General features: G+C 37.7%; 2 protein-coding genes across 2 annotated transcripts in view; one reads left to right on the top strand and one right to left on the bottom strand.

Annotated features, from left to right (window-relative positions):
• LOC101585165 (trace amine-associated receptor 7b-like) overlaps window positions 1-11,124 on the bottom strand; it is a 148,509-nt gene extending 137,385 nt beyond the window's left edge. The window contains exons 1-2 of the mRNA XM_004630319.2: window positions 11,120-11,124; window positions 5,023-5,316 (exon numbers count right to left, since the gene is read on the bottom strand). Coding sequence (XP_004630376.2) covers window positions 5,023-5,316; window positions 11,120-11,124 — 299 coding nt within the window. The remainder of the gene's footprint in view (window positions 1-5,022; window positions 5,317-11,119) is intronic.
• On the top strand, window positions 3,140-3,818 carry LOC101581393 (eukaryotic translation elongation factor 1 epsilon-1). The gene has a single exon (XM_004630270.3). The coding sequence runs from the start codon at window positions 3,166-3,168 to the stop codon at window positions 3,688-3,690; it is 525 nt and encodes a 174-aa protein (XP_004630327.1). The 5' UTR covers window positions 3,140-3,165; the 3' UTR covers window positions 3,691-3,818.
• Window positions 11,125-12,196: the final 1,072 nt, after the last annotated feature.

Raw genomic sequence — 12,196 nt, 5'->3', positions numbered from 1 at the left:
TATTCCAAAATTAAAATTAAATCATGAGTTCAACTAAAAAGCCAGAATGTTGTGTATCATATGTACGAATCTGTGATCAATTCAGAGTACTCACATAGTATTTGATTAGGTTAATATATATAAAAACATCAACTAAGAAAAAGTTTTCATGATAGTGAGGAATCACTAAGAATAAAACATAACATAAATACTGGAATGGCAAATCTATGACAAGTGCATCTAACAGTTTGGGGATAGGATATCACAAAGTTCTAGTATGTCGTGGACATGGACAGTATCCGTTATGCTTCATGGTGGCCAGGTGTCACTTGTGGGACTGAGCTGCTGCTATTTCCTGGATATCTACTCTGTACACCCGGATAGAATCATGACCCATAGATGCAGGAGAAGACCATTTGTAGAATATGCTGATGGAAATATTTTGCTGCTGTATACAAAAGAATAATTGAAAGACTGCTGTTGTATACTTCTTTTTCTCTTGTGTTTGATTGTGTACCCTATTTGGTGGGTTCAATTCATGGAGTTGTGGACATTTTGATCCTTCTCTAGAATATCTTTTAGTAGTCTGTGTAGGATTGGCTTTGTTGTCATGAAATACTTTAGTAGTTCTTTGACACGGAAGTATTTCCCTTCTCCATTATACTTGAAAGAGAGTTTTGCAGACAGACAGATATATCAGGCTTGGCTGGAATTTGTTTTCTTGTAAGGCTTATAGGCATGTACTATAGCTGTTTGACAATAATTGTTTGCTGAATTAAAAAGCATTGTCCCTTTAAATATGGAAATATTTTAATAAATTTTAAAAGAATATGGATATTTACATTCAATAAATTAGATTTTGTTCAGATTATTATGTTGAAATGGTTATCATCAAGTGTTGATATGTTCAACTTTAAGTCCCTACAGAATACCTGTTCTATATTATGCCTAAGATGTTTGATATTCAGACAGTGAGGTTAAGCTTAACAGCCTAGGTTGTATGGTAATAACAATAAGTTTCTCTTTTGGAGGGCTAACAACCGAAGTTTGTAGACCAAAATTAGAGAAAAAGGAGGGCTGCAAGGAAAGCCAACATTTTGTCCCTAGCCTTCCGAGGTCAATTATGACTCAGGCCATATGAGAACTTATACTGTAACATCATGTAACTCAGTAGTGTCCCAAATTTTCTGATCAAGGAGATTATGGGGCCGAAGAGGAAAGTGATCGATAATGTAGAGTGTGCCTAAGGAGAGTCACATGGAGAGAAAACATCCTCTCAGCCTTTCACAGAGAGCACATTGGCCAAGCAATGGCCGTGACTTATCCACATGGCTGACATTGACAAATGTTCTACAATCTGAGGTACAGGATCTCAGGATAAATCCTGAGGGGATTTGACTGACCTTAACAGATCCAAAAGCTACAACTCTTGTTGCATAGGTCTTGCTTTACCTTGGTCTTAACCATCCAGCAGAAAAGTAAAAAAAACAAAATATAAGAAGTAAAGCCATGTTGTTACGTTGAGCTGTAGGGGACTCAGGTCAACAATTTCTGACATTGCCAGTCAAGTGGAAAACCCAATACTATTATGGACTACTGAACTCTTTTAGAATATTTTGCTGAATTAATACACTTATAATATTCCAATGATGGAACTAAACAAAAAAGGGGATACAGATGAATGTCCATTTTGCATCTGTGTATTCAAATTGGTTAGGATAGATATATAGTTACATTCTCTTAATAAATAGAGGGATTTGTTGTAATAGTGTTTGTAAATAGGATATCATGTCTGCATCTTGTACAGCAAGCAACCACTAAGAAGAGAGTATGCAATGTGTTAATTATTGAAACTGTCCTACCAATTTGATTTGAATCATTTCATTGCTATTTGTTTCTCAATAAAATTATGGGGAAAAAACTCAGAAGAAGAAATAAATATAGAAAGTTATAACAGAATTAAAAGGAAAGTGCGAAATTGAGGATTAGAGAAAGAAGAGAGTGCAAGGAGAAAAACTAGGAAATATGACAGTGGCAAAGCCATACACAAGAAGATGGTTAAGGCAATGATCCTGAGAATCTTCAGCAGGTTTGTGAAACTAGCAGTGAATTGGTAGGATTCTCACCCTGACTAACTATATATGTGGATACCTGCGAACTAAGCAACTGCACTGAAGATAGCAATGTGTAATACTAGGGTCATTCTTAGAATTCCTGTCATTCTGGTCTTCTAAATATGTACTGCTTGTCATGTCATACCAATTACTGCCATACTGTCTTTCATGTAAATATTTCTTTAAAAATAAAAGGTAATAAGTGAAAACAAGAGACAAGAAAAAATAAAAATAAAAATAAATTGGTAAAAACAGAAAAAAAGAAATGGTTATCATTATGAAAGATAAAGAGATTATAAATGCTACATTTGTGCTATTTTACTGTGAAAACTCATGGAACTGAGTTATATTTAAACTCAGTTTAAATCTTCTAGAAAGATCTTCCTTCTTTAAGAATAGAGTGTTGTTTATTGAACGCAAAGACAAAATTTACAAATCATAGATGTTGCATTTTCCCACTTCAATTTACCACACAATCATTAAGCTCATTGTAGAATCATAAAATATTATTACAGAATGATCCATGCCAAAATGAGCTGATCGATAGTCTGTAGATGCAGGTAACATGTCAGCCAAGGTGCAACAAGGATAAGGCAAAGGAAGGCTTCTCAATGCCTTGCTTTATCTCTCAGGATATCATAGAATATGATTGGCCATGCCCATAGTGTATGCTATTGGTTTTCAAATGTTTAAAACTGGAATGTGAATACTGACTTAAAATCAAGTGATGACATCATGTACAACCCTCCATCAAGAATAAATTTTCTTTTTTTTTACGTAGGGAAAAATAAATTTAAGAATCTATCACAATTTACCCAAATATCTATTAAATAGATAGGAAACCACAAAATATACAGAAGTATGGTATGAAGTGTTCTTCAAATTATTCACAATAAGCCATAAAGAATGCAACTCGTCAACAAATCCATTCTTCCCTCTGATTCTGTTGTGAAGCTGGACCCATCAAAACTGTCACTGTTATGGGACAAGATAAATTCCATGCATTGAAAACATAAATTTTTGGGCTCTCTGACGTGCGGCCCCGCCTTCTGTCAGGTGCTGGGGCCGGAAGATGGCGGCGGCTGCCGAGTTGAAGCTGCTGGAGAAGTCGCTGGGGCTGAGTAAGGGTAATAAGTACAGCGCTCAGGGCGAGCGACAGATTCCAGTTCTTCAGACAAACAATGGCCCAAGTTTAACAGGATTGCTAACAATAGCAACTCATCTAGTCAAGCAAGCCAACAAGGAACATTTTCTGGGAAGCACAGCAGAAGAAAAGGCAATGATTCAGCAGTGGTTGGAGTACAGGGTCACACGAGTAGATGGACACTCTAATAAGGAAAATGCCCACACACTCCTGAAGGATCTTAATTCATATCTTGAAGATAAAGTCGACCTTACAGGATACAACCTTACCTTAGCAGACATCCTATTGTACTATGGACTTCATCGCTTTATAGTTGACCTGACAGTGCAAGAAAAGGAGAAATACCTTAATGTGTCTCGCTGGTTTTGTCACATTCAGCACTATCCAGGCATCAGGCAACATCTGTCAAGTGTTGTCTTCATCAAGAACAGACTATATGCCAACTCTCACTAGAAGTTACGCATGGCCTACAGAAGTGTGATTAAAAGTGTTTAAATGGAAAGTGTATTCTTTACACAGGACTAACAAATATGCAGTCATTGTTTATTTATTGGAGCTGGTAGAATTTTTAGAAGCATAAACTCATGTGTGAATGATTTATTTGTTCATTAGTTGAAGTCTTGCAGTTTTTCATGTAAAAACTCAACTACTATCAAAAAAGTTGATCAGAGTATACATTACCTTGCTTTTATAGGTAAATTTATTTAAATAAAAGTTGCAAATCAGTGGCTTAATCTAAAAAAAAAAAAAAGAAAACATAAATTTTTGGTTTGAAATCTCATTCAAAATCCATTCTAGAGCTGGTGAGATAGCTTGGTGGTCTAAACACCTGCCTGGAAAGTTCAAGAAATCGGGTTTGATCCCCTGCACTGCATGCCATGTGAGCCCCAAAACCCCAGGCATGGTGGCAAACACTGGTAACCCCAGCTCTGGGGAGACTGAGACAAGAAGATCACTATGAGTCAGAGTTGTGTAATGAGACCCTGTACCAAATAAACAAAAGAATTTTTTTAATCCATTCCAATTAGGATTAAAACTTTAAAATCATACACAGTTTATCACTATACCACCATTCCTGTCTATGCCATCCAGGCTTAGGTCTGAGGACCTAGATCTGGGAATCATACTCTGCTGAGTGTTTACTTTTCTCCCCCTTCTTTTTCTTCTGTGACTCACAACATGTGAAATGCAGCACAAATGGAATAAAGAGAATATTGATTTAGGGAGAGGCTTCTGTCATGCTCAGCAGTGGTGTAAACTTCATGAGCAATGTCCATGATGAGGCAGCCTTGCAAACTGGCTATATGATGAGGCCCACGTGTTTACTGTTCCTTCCCAGGAAGCTTGTCAGCCCTACCGAGTCATGATGGGAGTCGACCACTCCAATGGACCCTTGTCCCTCCAGCTTGCACTCTGTACTTCAGGGTTTTTGCATCAGTAGGCATACTTTCCAGGGGGTTACTCCACTGAGGAAGGGATTCATGGCTTGAGGTTTAGTCCCTGTTCATCCTCTTTATGCCATAATAATCCAGATTTATGTTGTGATAATTTTAAGTTGACAAAAGGTAAAATTGGAAAGTGTGCTGAAAGCCTACTGAGCAGACCAAGGAAGGAGTTTACACTGTCACTGATCCAGGGTCAAAGACACTTGACCTGCAGTGATGTATCTATCTATCAAGAGAGCTAAAACACTAATGGAAGATAGAAGAATAACAGAATAATAAGTTAAAACAGGAGTGGAATTCACAGGAGCTGTCCCCAAAGTCCCAGAAGCTCTTCACAGACCTGACCGTGCTGAAGGACATTACAGTCATCCTCACCAAGAAGTCAGCGCAGGCCAGAGAGGCGATCAGCAAGTTGGCTGGAGAGTGGAGCTGCTTGAAGTGGAGGATAGAAGTCATCACCAGCAGGTTTCCCAAGACAGCCAGCGCAGCGCCAGAGCCAAAGAGCAGGTAGAGCAGCAGGTGGGGGCCCAGGGCATAGGGAGCTTTGACACAGGATCTGTTCACATTTTGGTAACACAGCTGGACAGGTGCAGGAGGGGTCAGTTCATTAGTATCTATGATTGTTTTTTGGTACCTGAGAAAACTGTTATCATCTATGGCTTAATGTGCAATTCCTGTCTTCATAAATCCCCCCAAAAAGATGAGGCAAGTGGAGGATTTATATTTAACTGTTGTTTATACAAAAAGATAATTTATAGGCCAGCAAGGTAGCTCAGCAAACTAACCACCTGCTTTGGCAAGCTCAGGACCAGGGTTCGATCCGGCCCCACCCCTGGGGCAGACCAAACCAATGACTGAGTCCAGACATTGTAGTGTATGCCTGTAATCCCTGGGCTGAGGAGGCCAAAACAGGAGGATCACTATAAATCTGAGCTACATAGTGAGACCCTGTATGAAATATATAAAATGAAAAAAAAGAAAATTTATGCCCTTTTAATTTGCATAAATTTGATAACATTTATTCTTTCCATGAAATAGAAATTGAAATAATATGTATCCTAAGAAATTTACACATCCCAAGAAAATTTTGCCTGTCTTGTTTGTTGTGATTAATTATTAGAGATTGGCTTTTCACTATTTTGAGAACCATTATGAATGATTTTCATGAGGAGAGTCACTAATGTGTTTTCACTTTATGACATTCAGTATGAATTTGTGGTAATGGAATAACATAGGCAGTCATATCATAACATCTAAAATAATGTGGGTTTCATTTTAATAAACTAGGAGAGTACAGTATTGTTGGGAGCCATGGAAGCTAGGAAATTGATCAAATGTGTGTAGGTGGGATTAGGCCTCAGTGCCTAAAGCAAATAAGCTATCTCAGTTCTGAGATAAACATCCTGTCTGGTTATGGTCAGCTATTAGTCTCTAGGCAACCTTATGTCATGTATTAATATCTGCAAAAGTATAAATAAATGTAGGTTTTGTTGTGCTTGCAGTTAGTCTTGCCCATCAGGCAGACCAGCCACCACCTAGCCCAGCTTTTGTCTTCTTCTCTATCTTTCTCATTCCTGCCACTGTTTCTCCCCAAGTAAAACCAATCACAGTGAAACCAATAGATCTCTACATAGTACAAGTTATTTTCCTCAGGGAATCAAAGGAAAAAGCAAATGCTAAGTATAATTAAAGTTCATTATTTTTAAGGTTTGCTTATTTTGTGTATTTGTTTTTAACAAGAATTTCTGACATTATTAAAAAATGAATAGTTAAAGAATATTCAGAAGCAGAAATCCAAAGATTTAGTATGATTCCATTTTGTACATTGCAAATTTATGTTATCTCTTTTAGAACTCTAACACTGAATTCATGGTAGCCTTTGATAAGATATTTTTCATGAATGATTTTTGAACATATTTTAAAAGGAGAGATATAATGTTTATTTAAAGATTTCTCAACTGTGATATTCTGTACTGGATAATTTAATGTGAATTTCACTTTCCTCAACAAATTCATATATATTCATTCCCATTAGCATTGGTCAACATCCCAAGCTTAGTTTTACATTTTCTAATTTTATAAATCACACAAAAGTAACACAATTTTATTTCCATTTATGGAAGTGCAAAAAGAACGAACATATTTTCATATTAAGATCAGTAACGTGTTCTTTTCTCTAACTGTAATTATCTATTAATGGCTTTCTATTCTATATGTTCTTTTCTTTTTTGTGGTACCAGAGATTGAACTCAGGACACTATGCTTGCCAGGTAAGTGCTTATTTTACTGAGCTAACTCCCCAGAAAGCAGCTTATTATATGTTTTTAATTGTATAAATTCAGTATAAACAAAATGATGCTTTAAAATGTGTCCAAAGTAGTTTTTATAGGTAATGTTTTAACATATTCATTACTTTTTAGTAAAAATTTTCCATTTTCAGTAGTCAGAATCCCTAACATCTATTTTTACTAAGTTAATACTTATTGCAAATAACTGTCATGGGATTGGTGAGTTTTAATTGTGTGAAGGATGTTGCTGATTTGCCTACATTTGGATCCATCACAGGGTATTGAAGCAAATTATATTATATAATCAATATAATTATACCACTTAGTCATCTCCGTCCAGACCATGGGGACTGAAGCACAGGTGAGCTAACACACAACACAGGAGTTAGAACAGTAGAACTGGCCAAAGGGTCAGAGCATAGATGACACTGGAAATGAAGAACATGCAGATTTGTGTCACTGGGCTTCTATGCTTATGTCTTCTAGGGCCCTCCTGTTTGTGTGTCCAGGTTTATTGTCAGTAAACCACCTGTCAGTATGTTTCCTGGTCCCTGTTTGTGTGGTAAATAAGTAAGAGCAAGTAAAAGAAAACTGTGAGCATCTTCATCATTTGAACTGATCCTACCAGTGGCTAAAGCCATAGCAGTTAAAAGGGACCACTTCTGGCTTTGCCCTTTCCCTAAGTGCAGTGCAACTCCAGGTAGGTGCTGGCTCATTTGTGTTCCTCTACACTCTCCTACCTTGAGCTGAGTGTCCCTGTTGCCCTCTTCTTCCAAGCTCATGGTATAAGGACCAATATCCAGACAGGCTATACACTGCATCTCTCCCAACCTCCTCTAGGAGAAACAAGTCAAGCAGCAAAGGATTCCCTATTCTGGTTCTCAATGCTCCTCACAAGAACAGGGACCAGAAAATATACTGACAGGTCCCTGTGATAATAAACTTAGACAAATGGACAGGATGGCCCTGAAAGACACAAGGATAAGAAGCTCAGTGACACACAATTTGCATGTTCCTCATTTCCAGTGTCATCCATGCTCTGACCCTTTGATGACTTCCGCTGTTCTAACTCTTGGTGTTCTGAGTTAGCTCACCTGTGCTTCTGTCCCCATGGTCTGGATGCAGACAGGTCAAAGTGGCTCATAGGGATCTATAGACTTGGCTAGAGCTCTGCTGACAGAAGCTTCAGCACTAGCACTGGACAGTCTCCGACCCTTGCTCTGCCTGATGCACGGTGGCAGGCTGGCTGACCTCAAACAGTGCATGTAGTTGTTTTCCCAAGGGCCCTTACACCTAGAACCTGTCTTACAACCCATGGTGTGGGTGCTGACACGTGCTGAGCTGATCATCTTGGCTTTGGCCCTAACTAATGAATGGCATGAAAATTCCCTGGCTCTGATACTAATGAAATGAGTTAGCTCTGATGTCTGTGCTTACTGAAACTGTCAGGTCCCCTGCCAGAGGACCTTCTCACACTGCTGTAGACCCTCCCACTGGCTGCTTTCCTGTCCAGGTCCCATTCTCCCCATCTGTACTCTTTCATTTTCCTCCTGCATGAGCTTTTCTTCTGGAATTTTTGTTTTTGAGCCCCTTCCCAGAGGAAACAAATTAAGTCATTTTCCTTCATTTTCTCTTGGTTGATCATAGTATCTCAATATAGTCTTTGAATAAATAAAATCTTAGCCACAAAATTTTATTTTATTTCTCCAACTTTGGTATGAAACACATAGGAGCAAATAAAAAGAACCATGTGTTGATTGCTGTGACAGGCATCTATATGATTGTAAAGTAATCACATGCTGAATAACTCATTTATGCAGTATGCATAGGGAAATTACCAATAACTGGCCCCTGTTGCTCCATCTGTGAGACCCAGGAGCAAGATCAATGGTGAAAGAGGGAAGAGGTATCCAGAAAGAAAAGGCAGCCTATGCCAACTAGCAAAGATGAGGTAAAAGGATTATTACAATTGTCCAAATTTTGAGTAGCTCTTACATGGGTATGCTGCATGGAACAGTAGGAGATATGTCCAAGGGCCAAGACTGATCAACTAGTATTACATTACCAAGAAGTTTAGATTCATGCAGGAGTCAGTATATTCAGAGGGGAAGATAAAGACATACCCCTACTTGGTCAAAGGTGAAAATGTTCACCACTGCACTCTTAGGTGTGATACCAACGCAATTGATTTTTTTTTCTGCATTTGATTAGATTTGTACAAAGGGGTGCTTTCCACCAAGATTAAGAAATAAATTGCTTTGCACCAAGTATAAGTCATAAATGTAAGGTTTTTCCCTCTTTTTTGCCCATAGTAGCATCCAATTCCTCTTTGTTAGGCCATCTTATTAGTAGCTATTGATTTTCATTTTTTTGTTTGTTTGTTTTATGGAATGATTTCCTCAGACTAAGGAGTGGACTTAGTAGTGTTCCTCCTCCAGGAAAGGGAGGTGCTCCTTCCAGCTGTATTCAGCCTTCTCATTACAGCTAAAGGAACAGTAGCCTATGATAGAATTGTAAGGTCAATACCTGAGGATCTGAAAAATATGTTCCTGTCTTTCTTGCTAATTTTTTTAGCAACTAATTTTTTAGCGACTCTGAACACTTTATTTTGATGTGGATTGTGGTGAAATTTCCTTTGTCAATCACTGCACTTCTGTTCATGCAAAGAAACCCTGTCTAGAAATCTTCTAAACACTTTCCTTCAGATCCTTGCTATTTCTCAAATTGGCAGTGACACTGGAGGGGTCACCATTTCTATTCTCAACCAGTCTTATCACCAGGTCAGGGTTAGCACCCTCTATTCAGGATCACTCAGCCTGGAGTTTAGATACCCACAGCATGAGGCATCTTAAGAAGACTCAATTTGCTCCAACTTCTAGACAGGAAGCTCTCAGTCATATCCCAAGGTCCTGTGCTAATAGAAATAAGAGAAAGTACCAAATATTAACATTAGATTTACTTCCTAGAGAAAGACTTCATATCCACTCTTTCCCCACTGAACTCTCAAACTTCTGTTGCTAAAGCTCTTTGTTCTACTCAGAACACTTGGTTAGTTCTTGCTGGGCACGTGAAAGGGAAATGCATCTTGGGAAATACTCTTGGCAGCTTCCACAATCTCTCCATGCAGCACATAATCAGTCCTTAGGAAAGGAAGACTCGGACGATCTTGAAGTCCTGCTGCAAAAGATATTAAAATCGCGGGCTTCAGGCGAAGTGGGGTTGAAGGGAGGGGAGGAGAATGGGGGAAAAAGAAGAATCAAGATATATCATGTACAGCTACCAACTGCCTGTGATGAACGTGATCATCATGCATATCCGAAATGTACCGCGAGCTAAATTAATTTAAAAAAATTTTTGAATCTTTTATTTATTTATTTGGTACAGGGTCTCGCTGTAGCTCAGATTGTAGTGATCCTCCTGTTTCAGCCTCCCCAGCACTGGGATTACAGTCGGACTCCACCAGGCCTGGCTTCAGTGGCCAGCACCATGCCCATGGGGTTCCAGGGCTGGCACAGCAAGCAGTATTGGGGACTGAACCTGGCAGTACTGAGATTTAACCCTGGCCATTGTGCTTGCCACGCAGGCACTTAGACCATCAGGCTAACTCCCCAGCCTGATTTAAAAACGTTTTTAAAAATTGGAAAACCAAAAGATTTGAAATTTTGAAATTTTTAATCATTCCAAATTAGAGTTTCTGAAATATAGGAATCTAATTACAATTCATCTCACTATGTACAAAAAACACAATAGAAAGTATGCATCAATAATATCAATATACTAAAATTGTTTTCCTTAAGTTAATAGAAGGAAACACAGTTAAGGTCAGTGCTTGTAAAAATTAATGTCAATATGTGAAAATTAATGTCAACTTTAATGCATTTATTTTTATCACAAACATTCAAATGATAACATAATTTACAGTGCGTATTCCCATTATGCATAAAGTGACTTTTCCAAAACAAACTTAATAAATTCACATGTGCAAGTCTGATTGCCTAGACTATTTTGTAGTATGTATTACAGAATTTTTTTTTGTGGGGAGGGGATTGAACTCAGGCCCTTGTGCTTGCCAGGCAAGCGCTTATTCTACTAAGCCATCTCTCCAGCCCTCTATTAGAGAATTTTTTGAGTTTGTAGCAAACTGATTACCTCATGTCGATTTACACAAGACTTCCAAATGCTTTTGAATGGCTCCATGCCATTCTATTACACAAGTGTAACATAATTTACTTAATTTGTCCCTATTTATCAAATCATTTCCATTTGTTCATTAAAAATTATACAACAAATATCTTTTTTAATTTTTTTATTTTTAAAGAGTACAAATTAGAATTAAACAGAAAAAAATCACAAGTGATACAGAATTTCACTTAAAGTAATATGAATTTCATAGTATTTGTTGTAATACATAGTGCTGTCTTCCAACCAGTTATTCATATTACAGGCATATGCATGTAATATGCAACAAATATCTTTTTCATTGTAATTACTCATCTGATTCTCTTTTTAGGTTAGAAAAAATGGTATTATTAACTGACACGTATGTTTTAAATTTTATACAAACTCTGATTTCCCTCAGAAATGGGAAAGTGAATTATTTTCTTTGGAGATGTACATTGTTACTCGCAACTCTTACATGCAACTAAATTCTCCATGCTGTAATTTCCATCGTGTATTACTGATTCTTCTAAAATTTATTAGCCTGATATATGAAGCTATCATATTTTTGCCATCTTTCTTGATATTTGTGAATTTAGCATGTGGCACATTTACTAGCCTTTTGAATTTTTTCTTTGTAAAATTATTCAAACAGCTGGTGAAATGTGTGTCTCTTATTGTTGAATAAAAGTTTTCAAAGCACTATTAAATGTTTCTTGGTGGGTGTCTCAGTGCAACCAAACTTGGTAGCCAGCTCTGCACTCCTGGAGGTAAGGCCAGCGTAGCACGTGGTGCTGTGGATGGACCCCGGTCCCTGCACTTGCCTAAGCAGGTGCTTAGTCCACTGAGCTATCTTGGTGGCCCTGTAAATCAGTAATTATAAAAGCAATATTTGCTTCTAAATTTTTAACATCAGGAAGAAACAGTTTAGAATGCTTACGAATAGGAAGTACAATATTCTTCCAAGAAGCCATATGCCCCAGAACCATTTTTGGAATAATATATTCTTTTTGAATAACTTAAAATGCATTATTATTTTTATCTACAATAGTGTACACAACTTGGATG

The sequence above is a fragment of the Octodon degus genome, unplaced genomic scaffold, assembly GCF_000260255.1.
Source record: "Octodon degus isolate 3935 unplaced genomic scaffold, OctDeg1.0 scaffold00034, whole genome shotgun sequence".
In the NCBI taxonomy this organism is placed as follows: Eukaryota; Metazoa; Chordata; class Mammalia; order Rodentia; family Octodontidae; genus Octodon; species Octodon degus.
Note: the sequence above shows the minus strand (reverse complement) of the source record. Positions and strands in the feature narration are given on the sequence as shown.

Bases quoted from the DNA above. Each gene is read 5' to 3' on its own strand.
- LOC101581393 (XM_004630270.3), top strand. From the start codon at position 3,166: ATGGCGGCGGCTGCCGAGTTGAAGCTGCTGGAGAAGTCGCTGGGGCTG.